The 17,203-nt window shown below is 39.8% G+C and overlaps 1 protein-coding gene across 5 annotated transcripts in view; it reads right to left on the minus strand.

Annotated features, from left to right (window-relative positions):
- MRTFA (myocardin related transcription factor A) overlaps positions 1–17,203 on the minus strand; it is a 205,537-nt gene that overhangs the window by 56,168 nt on the left and 132,166 nt on the right. Inside the window, exon 1 of one of the 5 annotated variants that reach the window (XM_028490659.2) lies at positions 7,025–7,291. The exons of the other annotated variants lie outside the window; for them this stretch is intronic. Within the exon in view, the coding sequence (XP_028346460.1) occupies positions 7,025–7,199 (175 nt within the window). The 5' untranslated portion in view covers positions 7,200–7,291. Of the gene's footprint in view, positions 1–7,024; positions 7,292–17,203 lie in introns of those variants that run through there. 5 annotated transcript variants of the gene reach the window in all.

Below are 17,203 nucleotides of genomic sequence, written 5' to 3' on the forward strand. Positions count from 1 at the left end.
TAGTAAGAGGTAGAGCCAGAGTTCAAACACAGGTTGGCCTGATACCAAAGTCTGTGCTTTTTCTATTACATCACATTTAATGCCAGAGTCATAGCAAAAATATTAATAATTATACATAAATAAGTAAATAAATCAAACTCCCACATCCTCAAAAAGCTGAGGCTCACCATTTCATTTTGGGTAGTTGCTCATCACCCCCCTGAAGTAATCTTCTCTAACTGCAGCAGACGTATCTCAAACTGCCAGCCACTTCAATGTCATCAGTCTCCTTCCTGAGGATCTATAAGGCAATGCTCAAAACAACCCTATCACAGAAGATCTGAGGATAACGTGTACTTGCACCACACCTCTGAAGGGGTGGAGATAAATTGGGAATGTGCTTCCTTTGGACTGGCAGGGCCATCTGAACAAACCCTTCCAACATTAAAGGCACCAAGAACAGCATTTTCCCTGCCACATTAGTTCTGCACGTTCACCCAGAAAACATGGGCAGCTTCGAATCTCATTTGTTCTTCCCTGCTGCATGACTGGTGCTGACATTTTGCACCCAACTTTGTTGAGGGCAGGTGACAGGTGAATAGACTCAAAACTTGGAACAGGGTAGTTAAGCCAGAAGTGACAAAAAACTTTTTCCCTTTAAACTATATTAGAGTATTTATTCCTTCTATATCTTTATAATATGGACTTGAAAACATATAGCATGGTAGGATAATCATGACTGAAATAATAAGGGAGGGCTATATTCTCATATAAATTCTGTAAATACTTGGAAAGTTAGTTTTTTTCTATTAAAGTACTTCCAACTTAGCTTCTTGACATTTTTGAAATTAACTTTCAGTGTTTGTATAATTAATGACAGTTCACATAACTGACATTTTGATGAAAAAAATGGTAAATTCTGGTTAAAATAATTTTTAAATGAAAAAAAATTTTAGGGGAAGAATTAGGGAGCAGAGAGGTTATTAGAAATTAGAAATTTGGTGAAACGGGTTAATACACACACACACAATCTGAAAATTCTAATGTTTATGGGTAAACTTCTTCATGATATTTAGAGAAAAAATGGTAATAATTTCTCAACCCTTAAATCCTAGGTAATATAAAATTTTATCTATTTTTCACAAAAAAATTAAAAGAATATTTAAAAATAAATTTTGGTAAAGGCTACAGCAAAATTTTTCTTTTCTGTAGAAGAATGAGATCCATAAAGTTCATGTAATATATGAGGTGTGAAAGCTACAAGCCTATCAGCTAAAACTGCTGGAAGGGTTAAAGTTCTCAAGACCAAATCCATAAAGGAAAAGCCAGTCTATTATAATACTGTAGCCCATTTAACTACTGTAGGATTTTCCCACGCCCCATCCCTCCAGGTTTAATAAAGACACCTCAAAAGTAAACGTGTAAGTAAGTATAAGGGCGGGCATGTTGTCAGGAGAACTGCAACTCTGTATTTCCTGAAGTTTGTGTGATCAAATTTGCAGGTGGAACATTTCAATACTGCAGGTTTTACACAAAATTTTACAAAACAAACCTGCATTAAGTTAAAGCAGAACTGAAATCAATGCCTTTTCTGGCCACTTCAGGAATGATTTCTGTGTGTTTTCCCATCATAGAAGCCTCCGTTTTATTTAGATGTTTGGCTCCTTCAACACACACCATGGCTCAGAGTGGACAGTCCAGCTCCAAAGCTAAAATGGAAGTAGAATGCAAAGTGATCAACCGATTACCCAGTTATCACACACACCACATCTTTCTAGCATAATTCTGAGTGATGCAGAGGGTGCCACACCTTTCAGCAGAATGCTTATTTTTAAAATATCCCGGATACTAGCTTATAGTTTCCTTCCTCCTGCATTTTCAAATCATCCCAGTAATAACACTCCTCCCTAAGAAGTCTCACTGTAGTTGTTTCAGAAAAGTGCATTACACTTGTCTGATGCACTGTGTGATACACAAGCAAGACCCCTCTTTCTCTGGCTCTTCTGCCTCCCTGGAGCATGAAAACAGCCAGAACTACAGCAACAGCTGGGGATCATTAAACTGACAGAAATAGCATAGGAGACTCCATTGGTGTGTGAGTGCGGGGAGGAGAGGCTCAGTATCAGATTTTAAAAATCAAAAGGGCAACAGGAAAGCAGGGGACGGGGTGGGCAAGGTGAAGCCCAAGCAGTGCATCTCACCCAAATTTACACAGCTAAAGGGACACACTGAAGAAAGTAAAGGGACAGGTGGCTGCAGCCTAACTTGCAGCCACCACCTATTCTCAGACGGAAGGTTAGTCAAACCTAAAAATGTGGGTCAATGACAACAGGCTGGGGGATAGGCAGGAGGGGAGTTGTGGTGTCTCAAACGCTAACCTTGGGTCACCCCCAGTCTGCAGGAATCACTTAGAGGATGTGAGTCAGTTCTGGGGCTGTGCGGACAATAAAAATCAACTTCAAGATGGGGTAGGGGCAAGGGGAATGAGAATAGGTGCCAACCCCTCAGTGGACTCAGAGACCAAACCGATCCCAAGGCATCCCCTCAACTGGGGAGGACCAAACACTAGATGAAATACAGGCTCGCGGGCTGTTCATGCCAGAGCAGAGCCACGCCTCCAGTGCTAGCTTTGTAACCTGGCAGGCCTCCGAAGGTCGGTACAGGAATGTGCCATCTGCCTGGCCCAGTGCCCAAGTGTATTCAGCACATATCTGAACGCCCTAGACGAGCTTTAGTCAGATGGCCCCATGGGAGTGGGCTTGCATATCCTGATCTATGCCTTAAAGTCTGGTTAGTCCCAGGATCCCGGGGTACCTTCTCCACCCGCACACTTGCTAGGCTGTCATTTAATATCATCAAGGCCTCTCCCACCAAGGCATTTTCTTTATAACGAATCTTACAGGACTGCAGTTTCAGATGGTTCCCCCACCTGCAAGCCTGAACAGGAAATGATTCAACTGCAGATATTATGACTGCAACTCTCTTTGGCAAGAGTGTTTAGTAACTGTGAGATTGCATGAACTTCAGCTGAACATTTTATTTGATACAGCTAATGATTTACTAGAGAAGGCTCCAGACTGATGGCTGTTCTCAGCAAAAAAACAACCACTATACTACCCTCCTTCTAGAATGGACTGCTTCTTCTCTAACCCACAAACCTTGCAAGAAAATCTCCTAATGCATATTTCCAAAACCTGGTTTTCTATAATGAGTTAAAAAAAAAACCCTCACAACAGTTGGCTCATTCTGAATATTTGAAGTTAGTATTAAGCAGGGTAGAAGATATACAAAAGTAAATCCAGGGCTTCCCTGGTGGCGCAGTGGTTGAGAGTCCGCCTGCCGATGCAGGGGACACGGGCTCGTGCCCTGGTCCGGGAGGACCCCACATGCTGCAGAGCGGCCGGGCCCGTGGGCCATAGCCGCTGAGCCTGCGCATCCGGAACCTGTGCTCCAGAACGGGAGAGGCCACAGCAGTAAGAGGCCCGCGTACCACAAAAAAAAATAAAAAATAAAAAATAATAAAAAATAAATAAATCTATTAGAGAGGAGACTAAGAAAGAATTTAAACTATATGCATATGTAGTTTATAAACACACAACACATACAGTTTATTTTAAGGCTGCGTAACATCGAAGGACAGGATATATTTTAACCAAATTATTGTGACTATAATCACTTCTCAATGTGTGCAGACTAGGTGGGAGTAATTTTATCAATATATCTCTCTGCAACCTTTAACAGAGTAAATTCTTTACCTAAAATGTGAAAAATAAATGTCATAAATCAATCACTTACTATGTACATGTCTTGGTAAAAGGTAAAAGGTAGGAATTGAGAAGGAAAATAACCCAATATATTTATATAATACTTTACAAAGCTACTTTCACACGTATGACCTTATGAGTTAGGACGGCAGACATTATACCCACTGTACAACGAAAGAAACTGGTTTGCCAAGGTTAGAGCCACTTAGCCAAGCTCCCCGCTGGAAAGATCAAACCAAGAACTTCAGGCTCTTGACCATCAGCTCAGTACCGAGTCCAAGCTGCCTACCACAAAAAGGCTTCTGCCCTCAAGGAAGTAATCTCTGACGCCTAATGCCTTGGCCAGTGCTTCTCAGAGGTACTAAGTTTCTTCCCAGTAAGAATCTCACCAATCTCCTGGTCCAAAATCATATTCTGAAGCGAATTCAAGACAATTACGTGAAAAGGTTATTTATTAATATCACTGACAATTAAAAGATGTGAGTTCATTCTGAAGGCTATAATTATTAATATGAGATTGAATAAAACAGAATTAAGACAGAATGCTCAAAATATATCTGTCACTTTGGGACAAACACTGCATTTTGCTTATGGGCATGATACTGACCTCTAGTGCCCGGTAACCTCAATAGACTCAGCTAATGCATATTGACCACCTACTATGTATAAATGTACTTTGCTAGCATTTTGCAGAGGAAAAAAAAGAGAAAAGCTTAAGCCTATCACACACATACAACCATAAAAACTACACAAGCCCCCTTCAAGGAATTTATAAATATAATGGAGAAGATAAGAAATGTAAAACAAAGTCACTGTAATCAAAGACAGTATTATAACTGCTTTAAGAGTCTGCAGATAATACATTATTCGAGTACAGAAAGGATTAGATAAGCTTCATTGGAGCAGCACCACATATGCCACCTTTGAAGGACTTCAAAAACTAAAGATGAATAGCATGAGCCAAGACCTGACCTAGTAAATACTATAAGGCTAAGAACATAACCAATACACTCCAGTTTAGCTGGAGCATTAAAGGGAGTGGTGGAAGATAGCTGAAAAGGCTGGCTAAGGTCAGAATGTGAAGGGTCTAGAACTGTGCTATCCAAAATGGTAGCCACTTGCCGCATATGTTATTTAAATTTAATTAAAATTAAATAAAATATAAAATTCATTTTCCCAGTCACTTTAGCTACATTTCAAGTCTCCATAGCTATGTGTGTCTAGTGGCTACCAGAGTGGGCAAGACAGCTGTAGTACTGGGTAATACTGCACCAGATGGCTGTATTAAACCACAAAACATCAATTTCAAGGCTGATCAATCTTTCAAGCTCACTCCTCCCCAAAAATGCACATCTGATCCTTGCCAAAGTCTATTAATAAAGAAAACCACAGGTCCTAACGCCATAAAAGGTAAATTAAAAAGTCTGGTCTCTATCCTTCTAGGCATTTCCAACTGTCAACTAAAACAATAAGAAAAGTATTACACATGGCCTCCTATAAACAATTATCTCTAAAATCATGTGCCAGCTTTTAGAATCTTTTTTTTAATTAGGAAAAAGAAAAGACAGAATTAAAACTATGAAAGAAGAGAAAATATTATTAGGGATTTATCTATAATAATAAAACACAAGACTAGGAAGTTATTTCCACTGAGCTTCTTTGCATATTTAAAGGAAGAACTATCTTTATCCTTCAGACACCTGCCTCACCTCAAAAGGAGTAACATCAGGCATCTTTTACATCTAATGCACAATCTATTTTGTGCAGTTTACAAAATAATTATTTTTAAAAAACAATGTGTATATATATTTGTAGAAAATATAACGTGAGTCCTCTCAAGATCCAGAAGACATACAGAATTCTAAGTACAAGATTCTAAGCACAGTATAAAACCAGAAAAACATAGTCAATTGCTTAGGACAGTTGTCTAAAATTACTATTGTGACCCTACTTATGACAAGAAGTTTGTATTTCTATTTCCTATACACTCCTGCACTTAAAACAAAGATATTCTTAATGATCAGACTGGGAATCTAGAACACTATAGTCCTCTGGAATACAGAAAGTTAACAGTAGCAGCCCAAAGCTTTAAGTCCGGAGTCACTTTGTCTCTCTGCCTCTCAAACAACCTTCCCTCTAATGTTGCCATGGTGCTTCTTTGACATTAGAGCACTTCTAGATAGTCAAAGAAAAATCAACTGCCTCTCAACCAGTTTTTTAAAGTAATCCCTTTGCAAACTGGGCACTGATAAATGCTCCTCCCCTCTTCAATGAATTCATTCATCGCTAATTCCACATGCTCAAGTCATCCTGTCAAATGTCAGTAAAGTCCCAAAGAGATCTCAAAAATTCAAAAGAAATATCCAAGTTTTTAGAAAAGCAGCATTTATGTAACCAATAATAGAGACTGTATTTAAATTCTGATAACGGATAATAGAGGATTTCCAAGCTAGGAGGGGGAAAATGTTGATAATTCTTTTCCATTCACATTTGACAGAATTTGGACAAAGTCACTATCCTCCCTTTTTTCATAACCCATAACCCTTCTGAAAGAATTTTTTTTCAGCAGTTTCAGCAGTTTTTTCAGAACTTTCAGGGATGTTCACAAGGCAAAGCTCCTTTATGGATGTTCACCTAATAAACAGTTTCCTGCTATCTTCCATACACTTGGATGCAATTCTAATGTAATTCTGCAATTACTAAAAAGATCGCTAAGGCCAGTCCAAATTGTTCACCCTAACCAAAACTAACATGAAATACAAATAAAAAGCCTTCCAAGTGTTATTTTATTTTAAATGATGGTATCTTAATGTTGCGAGATCTTAGAGGTTATCTATCTGCTTTCAGTACTTAACAAAAGAAACTGAAGTCATCATCAATAGCTGCCTATTGATTTGTACAGCACCCATGGCCAGAGTATGTTTTATTGGTAAAACACTGTGTTTCGACCCACATACAGGGGAAAAAAATCCCATCTTACCAAAGAAAAGATTTTTCTCCATTCTTCCATAATCTAGTTTTGATATATGAGCTCTGCATGGGTGGAAGAAAAGGAATAAGAAAGTGAAACATCCTAAACACTGTCCTATCAGGTCATGAAATACAGGACCCTACAGGTCCTTGCTCAGTTATCTATCTGCTAAGTGCTCAATAAGCTTTAATAAAAACCATCCAAAGTCAAAGCTTGGATGGCTACAGAGAAACAGTGAGGGGATAAAAGAGGGCAGTAGATAGAGGAGGAAACAAAAGCATGCAAATCCCACAGGGATAAATATGCCAACCTTCCCGTAAACTGTGATAAGGGGCCAGGCACACTGCTGAGTAGCTGTCCTTTCCCGGCTTCAGGACAATCCATGAGAGTGGCAGAATCCTGCAGGTGGGTTGATAAATCTTGGTCTTCTCCTCCAGCCTGGGGGAGATGTGGGACTCCAAAGGCCAGTGCTGCAACAAACTCATCCTCCTCCCCTCACTCTTTAAAGAGGCCGTTTATTATTTGCAGATTTGATTAGCATTGCTCTTTAAGTTAAAGTGGGCACTTCATTTCTGTAGCCCTAAGGGTTGCAAGAACAGCTAGATCCCAAGTTTACTTAGGGAGTGTGGCATTAAAAGCAGAAGGTCAGAATCAGTAAGTCTCCTGGAAAACATTTCTTCCTGTCAGCACTGGGCCTCGAAGCGGACACCTCCCTCCTCTACCCAAATGCCAAAAAGCAGGATTGATATTATTTCAATGCGCAGAGCTGGAAGAGAAGAGGGTTCCCTTAGAGAAAATGCTCATAGCAACCCACCAACCTCATTCACCCAAAATAGTAAACAGTTGGTTTCTCTGCTCAGAACCAAAAGGCTTCTGCCAGACAGGCAGCATCACATGACCAGATTGCCTCTTCTCTACCTCCCTCCTTTCTTGTGCAAAGTCTGCACCGAAGTGGAGCAAGGAGCTATAACACTACACTATTTTATTTCACTTGACATTTGTTTTTAAAATATTTATAGATGAAAGATATCCAATCGGGAGGAGGGGAAGATTCTAAGAGAAAAACTCAGGAAGAATTTACTTTGAAACAAGCCATATCACAGCACTAAGAAGGGGAGCACAAACATAGTGGTTAATTAGCAAATGTGCCCAATGAATGAACAAATGAGTGAAGAGACAGATATTTCTTAGCAAAATATTTTGCTGATAAAATCTCTAAAAGAAGATATAGCTCAGTACATACTTGACTTGCTCATTTAGAAAGAAAATAAAGGCTCTTAAGAAGCTGGCTAGTGTCAGAGACAATGTATTGTGACAACAGTGGCAGCCCCCCAAGAATCTGAGATTCATATTCTTACCTTGTCGGCCTCGACTTACCTTACCCTTTGATATTACTCCTTAGGTGTCACAGTCACATCATGCAAATTGCTGAGTAGGCAATCAGGGCAACTATACTAACAGACTGAATTGAAAAGCCTACCCAGCTAACTATGCAAATAGCTGCCACCATGACACTCACTGGCATTTTCACTTAAAGCAGGTGGTGGTGAAAGGCTGGCAGCACAGCTGGTGTCAGATGAGCCACCATATTCTTCTCCCCACAAGGTTCCTAAGCACTTGAAAGCTGAGCAAGGGATACAGGGTAGAGGCAGAGAAGCAAAAACCTCCACGTTGAGCAATTTGTTCCAGTAGGAAAATAGGTGAAGTATAAGAATCAACCGCTTCACCATCACCTGCATGGCCCCTACTCAAAGCGCCAATCAGGGGGCTCTGAGTAGAGTCACTCAACCTCATTCACCCCCTTGCATTGTAAGACGCTCAATAAATATTTATAAAATGGAAATGAAAGAAAAAGGGAAAGGAAAAAGAAAAAAAATATATCAGAAATCCTTAATTTAAGCAACATCTTTTCCCAACAAGATTATGTGAAGAGAATTATTTGGCTAATATCAGAATACAAATACTACTGATAATTTGCTGGTGAGGATGCGGAGAAACTGGGACTTTCAGACATTACTGGGGAGAATGCAAAATGATAATGCTATTTTGGAAAACAGTCTGGAAATTTCTTATAAAGGTAAACTTACACTTATCATACAACCCAGTAATCCCATTCCTGAGTATTTAAACAAAGAGAAATGAAAACATATGACCACATAAAAAGCTGTATGTGAATATTCACAGCAGCTTTAATTGCCAAAAACCAGAAGAAAAACAAATGTCCTTCAACTTGTGGTACATCCATACAATGAAATACTACTCAGCAATTTAAAAAAACTCCGAACTACAACAATATGTATGAATCTGAAAAGCACTATGCTAAGTAAAAAAAGACAAATACAAAAGGTTACACACTACATGATTACACATTTATATGAAATTCAAGAAAAAGCAAAACTATAAGGGCAGAAATAAGATCAGTGGTTGCCAGAAGTTGGGAATAGGGAGGAAGACTGTCTACCAAGAGGTACAATGGAATTTTTTTTTTGAACTTTTTGATAGAAATAGTCTTTATCTCTTGGTTGTGGTGGTGGTTTACCTTTTACCAAAACTTACTGAACTGTACCCCTGAAAAGGGTGACCATTACTGTATATAAATTTATCTCAATTTTTTTAAAAAGCAGATTATAAAATATTATGCATAGAGGCAGAATGGAATAGTAGTTAAGAATACAAGCTCTAGAACTAGATTGCCTGGGTTTAAATCTTGGTTCTCTTTACCACTTACTAGCTGTATGACCTTGAGATACTCAACATCTCTATGCCTTCATTTCCTCATCTGTAAAAGTGGGGATAACAAAGCTTTGGGGATTTCTGATTCGGGTCGTCAGATGTTGCAGGGGTGCAGAAAGACTTATCTGAAAACTCTGCGGAGAGTCATCCTGTGTAGCTAGTAGGAATATAAAATGGCACAACCGCTTTGGAAAACAGCCTGGTAGTTCCTCAAATGCTTACACAAAGACTTACCATATGACCCAGCAATTCCATTCCTAAGTATTCATCCTGTAGGGCTGCTGTAATAAATGAGATAATACATGCAAAGCACTCAGAACAGTGCCTATTCCACAAGATTCAGTAAATGCAAGCTGTTGTCATCACACGATTATGTAACACATAGATAAACATGTGCACAGAGGAGAGTGGAAGGATGGTGGTAGGAATAGTATGCTTTTATTTTCTTTCTCCCTTCTGTTTATCTGTATCTTCTAAATTTTCTACATTAAACAACTACTGCCTTTATAATAAGCAAAAAAAAATTCTTGTTTCAAAAAACAATGAAAGAAAGGACACTGGGCTGGAATTCAGGACCCCCGTTTTTCAGCTGCGTTGCTAATTACTTAGTTGTAGGACTGCAGGGTGTCACCCTCATCTCTAAACGGAAGGGGCCAGAGCTGACCGGCTCCATCTCTAAAATGGAATGGCTCTCTAAGATGTATGGTGGGACTGGGCAAGCTACACCCTTTGTTTTATTTTTCATTCCATATTTACTGTCTGCCTACCACGTGCCAGGCACCGTGACACAGAGATAAAACACTCAAGTCACTCCCTTCATGGAGCTTACAATACAGGCTGTTCAAAGAAATGGACAGACGTGTACCCAATTATACAACCGTCGGCATGACAAGTGCTCCGATGGGAACACAAAGAGGGGACCTAACAAGGTTCGAAGGAGTCAGAGAAGACACCTGAGCCAAGTCCTGAACAGTTTTTTTAAAAAGTCAAACCAAAAAGATGGAGAAAGGAATTCCAACCAAAGGGAGAGAAATGTTAAAAAGCAAAAGGTGTGACAATAACAATTTCTTGGGCAACGGAAGAGAGAAAGGAAGAAAGAAAGAGCACTTTGACAGCAGTGTGAAATGAAGAGAACCAAGACCAGCCGTGGGAGACTGGTTAGGAAAAGGGAAATGAGAGGTCAGGCTGTTTGCTGATAATCTCCACAAATCATATAGAACTGTAAATGTTTTATTCTTTCTCAAATATCTATATATGAATAAACCTGATAAGTATTAGTCTGAGATGTACTTTACTATATTTACAAATATAGCATATACTTACAAAAATTTTACAAACAAAAATGTCAGTTCACTTCCATTTTCCATGGTTAATTGTACACACTTGTTCATTCAGTAAATATTAATTGAGTGTGCATTATGTACATGCTAGGTGCTGGGGAAGAAGGGAGACACAGACAGTAAACAAATGAACCACCAAAGCAAGCAAGAGAACCAGATTGCTTTTTCTTCTGCCCGAGACCTACTGAGATCTTCTACCCCTCTGAAGCAGGATAGAAGCAATGTGACAGTGGCTGAGAGCTCTGCACTTGGAACCAGGAAGATCTTTGCTCAAATTCTTGCTCTTACTACCCACCACCAGTCTGGCTTTGGGTAAGTCACTTAACCTCTCTGAGCTTTCATCCCACATGAAAATGGTGGTAACATCACCAAATTCATATGGTTGTAGGGTGAATTTAATGAGACAATCAATATGTCACATGTACAGAAAATGTTCAGCAAATGGTTCTTTTTAATATTGTTTAATTATAGTCTTCCACTTCTAGGGCAGCCCATGCTCTCCCATTAAACGGACAAAATTACTCAGAGTAGAAAACAGGGGGAGAAAGGTATAAAAAAGATCTGTTTAACATTACTAAATTCACATTTAGTGAATTCACAACTGTTTTCTTGTAAAGATGTCATGCTTGGAACTCACATTCCTTTAGGATTTCTCAAACTGTTAACATTTGCCTATGTTACAAGACCTAGTAAATTAAATAAAAACCATCACCCAAAAAAGGGAGCCAGTCACAATCTCTCCTGGGATTCCTTCGTTCGGACTCTGAGTAATACTGAGTCATGCAAAGACCAGAAACAACGAAGAGCACTGATAAGCAGTCTGCACACAATTGGGGAGCAGAGTTGCCAGACTGCAGACTGACCGTTTACTGCAAGCAGAACTTTCTGAAACAGAAAAACCAAGATGGAAGAAGAGTTTTCTAACTGGCTGTGCCTTTGAGTAATCATGTCTTCAGGAGAATGAGGCACACCAATTAATATGTTTCTCAAGGAAAAAAAAAGGCTGCTGCCTCCCTATAATCACATACTCAATAATGTTTTAGCCACCTTTTTTTTTTTTTTTTTTTTTTTTTTGCGGTATGCGGGCCTCTCACTGTTGTGGCCCCTCCCGTCGCGGAGCACAGGCTACGGACGTGCAGGCCCAGCGGCCACGGCTCACGGGCCCAGCCGCTCCGCGGCACGTGGGACGTGGGATCTTCCCAGACGGGGGCGCGAACCCGTTTCGCCTGCATCGGCAGGCGGACGCGCAACCACTGCGCCACCAGGGAGGCCCTTAGCCACCTTTTTAAAATGTTTATTTTGGGGGACTTCCCCCGTGGTCCAGTGGTTGAGAATCCGTCTTGCAGGGCAGGGGATGCCAGTTCGATCCCTGGACAGGGAACTAGGATTCCACGTGCCGCAGGGCAACTAAGCCCGTATGCCATAACTACTGAGCCCACATGCCACAACTAGAGCGTCCTCGCACAGCAACTAATGAGCCTGTCTGTGCACCACAACTAAAGAGAAGCCCGTGCACTGCAAAGAAGAGCCCACGCGCTGCAACGAAAGATCCCCAGTGCTGCAACTAAGATCTGATGCAGCCAAAAAAAAAAAAAATTTATATATATATATATTTTAATAGAAATAAAAATAAATAAAATGTTTATTGTTTACAAACGACTTTGTACAACACAAAAAGAAACTGTCTTCCCTGGGACCCCAGACCTTAAAGGCTAAAATGATTTTATTTAAACTTTCCTCCCTAAATTTCCTTTTGCAATGAAACCAGGCAGTGATGCTTCAGACCAAACAGAATAATTTCAAGTACAGTCTACACTTTTTTTTTTAAACTGAAGTAAAAGTCTACCCGTCATGCTTCCAGGGAACCGCAGGATATTTCTGCCCACCTAATACCATAGAGGACACCTTTTTTGCTGCTACTCTCCTCCAGTCCCCTTCTTGTCATTAGTGCAGAGGGAGGCCAGCAGCTAGAGAAGCTTCTGAACAACCGAGCACCCCTGCTATGCTCCATTCTGCCTCAAGGTCTCTGGACTGTGCTGTGTATTAGCAAGACAAGCCTAAAAAAGCCACAAAGCCAGTTTCTTCCCTTTAGGTACTGGAGTGCTGATCTAATGAGGCTAGAAATCTGTGCGCTCGTGCTTCCCCGTAACTGCCTGTGCTAGCCCTACAACATACCACCGTTTGCGCTTCTTCAGTGGTCCAGATGTCACCAGCCAAACAAGCCGCCCACATTATAAACTGGTAACAAAATTATTAGTGCACAGTTCTGAGGAAAAAACTATCAGATGATGTCAAACTACATTTCTGCTGGCTCTTTTTTTCTTTTTAATTAATTTATTTATTTGGCTGCACCGGGTCTTAGTTGTGGCACGTGGGATCTTTAGTTGCAGTATGCAGGATCTTAGTTGCAGCATGTGGGCTCTTAGTTGCAGCATGTGGGATCTAGTTCCCTGACCAGGGATTGAACCTGGCCCCCTGCATTGGGAGTGCGGAGTCTTAGCCACTGGAGGGAAGTCCCTCTGCTGGCTCTTTCTCAATCCCTCATTGTCTTCAATACTTCATTGTCTTCAATTCTATCTTTCAAAATCAAAAGCTGCTAGAACTCCTCCAGCAGAAAGCCATCTCCCCTCACTTTTCTGCACTGAAGCAAGAATACTGCCTGTTAATTCTTCTGCAAATCCAGACATTTTCCCTAGAAGTCAGGATGCTCAGCAGCCACTCACTCACCAGGGTTACATGTTTTGTTTCACAGGCATCAGTTCTCTAGTTCACATAGATAAACACAACTTCCAATCCAAGGACACTACACACAGGGGAGCCATTTAACTACATGGTGTCTGTAATTTGGGAGTCTGAAAGCAGTTTTAGTCCTTTAAGATAGTGAGTTTATTTTATTTTTAGGCCACGCCATGTGGCATGCGGGATCTTAGTTCCCCGACCAGGGATCGAACCCGTGACCCGTGCAATGGAAGCATGGAGTCTTAACCATTGGACTGCCGGGGAGGTCCCTAAGATAGCGAGTTTATTGAGCTCCCTATACTCAGAGAGTCAATTCCAATTTGGAATGCTTCAGAATTTTAAAGAGAGTAGAGTCCTTCATCAACCATCTTAACCTGAGACTCTGATACTATTCAACAACAAAAAGATTTTATCAAGACTGTACTGCAAAGAAGTTATCAACATTTCCCAGGATACTTTTTAAAAATAAACTATCTAAGGCTGCATAGGCCCACTGAAAAGATTCAGTTAAATTCAGATGAAAATAATTTCATAACTTTAAATGTAAATGGTTGAGAAAGTTCAAAGCTGGATTGGGCCTTCTTTGTACAACTTTGTTATTTTAAGAAAACAAATACTATCTTGTTTTATAATTGAAAATTATATATAAATATATTTTATATAAATATATAAATTATATATTTTCAATTATTATAATTGAAAATTAATTTTAAAAATTCAAAATTGACTACTACTTGCTTTGTAGTTAAAAAAAATTAACCTTGGGCTTCCCTGGTGGCGCAGTGGTTGAGAATCCGCCTGCCAATGCAGGGGACACGGGTTCGAGCCCTGGTCCAGGAAGATCCCACATGCCGCGGAGTGGCTGGGCCCGTGCGCCACAACTACTGAGCCTGTGCTCTAGAGCCCGTGAGCCACAACTACTGAGCCCGCGTGCCACAACTACTGAAGCCCATGCGCCTAAGGCCTGTGCTCTGCAACAAGAGAGGCCACCGCAATGAGAAGCCCATGCACTGCAATGAGGGGTGGCCCCCGCTCGCCACAACTAGAGAAAAGCCCTCGCGCAGCAATGAAGACCCAACGCAGCCAAAAATAAATAAATAAATAAAATTTAAAAAAAAAATTAACCTAGACTTCTCAAATTTCTTAGGTCTCAAATTCTCAGGTAATTTCAAGATAAATGCTGCATCTGGTCCGAATTCAGCCTACGGTTCTGAACATATCAACACATCAGCCTTTTTGTTAGGAAACAGTTAACTTGTTGTTGTTAGAAGAATGTTTTTGTTAAAGAGTGTTCTTAAATACTTTTAGGAGTGCTTCTCTTTTTTGGTTTGTGTACACAGGGACATACACTGTAACATTACTTATACTTTAAATTACTAATTTAGAAATAAAGTTTTTTGTAATTAGACTTAAGAAAAGGAAACAGTAAGTTTTCTGATTAGTAAAACTACGTGAATGGTAAAGAATAATTAAAATTACCTGTAAACCTTATATTTTTATGAAAAGCAACAGAGAACCAAAAATTATTTTCTGAATCCAGATCATATATTTAAACTTCATCCCCACAAATTCAAGCAATCAAAATGACAAGCAGGGGCTTCCCTGGTGGCGCGGTGGTTGAGAGTCCGCCTGCCGATGCAGGGGACACGGGTTCGTGCCCGGGTCCGGGAGGATCCATGGCCGCTGAGTCTGCGCGTCCGGAGCCTGTGCTCCGCAACGGGAGAGGCCACAACAGTGACAGGCCCGCGTACCAAAAAAAAAAAAAAAAAAAAAAAAAAAAAAAAAAAAAAAAAAAAAAGACAAGCAGAAGCACAACACTTAACTGAGAGCCTAGAAAAGGATTTCATCAAACAGAATCCTCAATCTAGAATTTCAAGATGTGTGACAAGGGACACTCCACTCTTTAAAATTATGAAACATTCCAAGTCGGAATTGACTCTCTGAGTATACTATCTTTTAGGAAACTCAGATCTGCCACCTGTTCACATCCATCATCTTAAAACTCTGGCTCAAAACTTACCTATTCCAAGAAACCTTCCCCAATTAACCTCTAAAAACTCTGGGCACTCCACCTGCTGTACCTTCAGTATAAAATTTCCCCTTATTTTGTAGTATAATGACCAAGTCTATCTTCAATTGAATGTTAAACTCTTTGAAGAAAAGGATAAGCATCTTGTTTCTTATTTTATTTTGCCATAAAATAAAATAAAACAGGGCTCTATCCAATGGATACTCAATAAACATTACCAAATACCCAGAGCATCTAGCCCACTATCTTTCAGCCGTATGCTCACTAATTACTGAACCCTTAGTAATGTTATTTATCATCATTGCCAGATCCCAGACAAAGGGAAGGAGAAAAAGGTCAAACTCAAATTAGCCCCTGGTACTGATAAGGTCTAGACTGTGGTGGTCTATATTTATGTTAAAACGCAGGTTAAAAAATTATTCATGAGTCTTCAAGCTCTTTTATACTGTATCTAATCAAAAGACTGCATGGTTTTAATAGTCAGGTGCTTTGAATTTGAAGGTACAACCCTTAACTCCAGCACTTACCAGATAGGTTCCAGTTTCTCTCAAAGCAAAATTTTACTTAACTTGAAGAACTGGGGTTGGTGTTAAATGAAATAACTATTTAAAGTGCCTACTACAAGGGAGGAAGTCAATACATGGTAGCTGTCACTACTGTGAAAATGATTAATTATAAGCTAAGAAAAACTATTCATAATATAAATTTTACTATATTATGGCATCAATTTCCTGATAAAATATGGTATATAAAATATAATCCCTTCTTGAACGTGATCTGTTTACCACTGTACTAAACTTCCCTAGAAAAATGATCTCTGTTGCAAGATAATTTGCCAGGGATCTGGGGAAGAAGGTTTTGCATACATGCAAAGACATATTTCCCAGAAAAACTCAGTGTTATGCAACATTTTCACATTAACAGATGTCTTAGAATCCAAACGCCCAACTTTTTACTGTTACCGAACTATCGTCGTCATCCCCTGATCCCTTACAATCCATGTCTCACTGGCATTTCAAGATGTGGCTGCGGTGTCCAAACAGGTTGGGCTTTCATATGGCTTATTCAGCAAATCTGTTAAGAATCCTAATTAAAGTCCTGATTGGAGAGAGATTAAAGTAACAACAAACTATCATGTCATACCCATTAGACGAGTCAAAAATTTTAAGAGTTTATAACACCTATATCTAGCAGAGAGGTGGGGAAAATGGCACACTCATACATGGCTAGTGGAATGTGAAGCATTACAGTCTGTTAAAAAGCAATATGGCTACTGCATTTATGGAACTTAAAAATACCTATCTCCTTAACTCATCAGTCGCACTCCTAAGAATAGACACCACAAAAATACAAACATAAAACATATGTAAAAAGGATGTTTATTGCAGCATGTTTCATAATGGCAAAAAGAGAAAGAAGCAAAATGAATATAATATCCTCCGATACAGGAAATGTCTAAATACATTATAGCACATACAGGCCATGAAACAGCATGTAGCCATTGAAAAGAACTAATTTGATCTATGTCAGATGATGTGGTAGGATTCCATTAAGTATCGTTGAGTGAGAAAAGCAAAAGGTAAAAAAAAATGCATATGAGGGCTTCCCTGGTGGCGCAGTGGTTGAGAATCCGCTTGCCGATGCAGGG

This window comes from Physeter macrocephalus, chromosome 6, assembly GCF_002837175.3.
Source record: "Physeter macrocephalus isolate SW-GA chromosome 6, ASM283717v5, whole genome shotgun sequence".
Taxonomy (NCBI): domain Eukaryota; kingdom Metazoa; phylum Chordata; class Mammalia; order Artiodactyla; family Physeteridae; genus Physeter; species Physeter macrocephalus.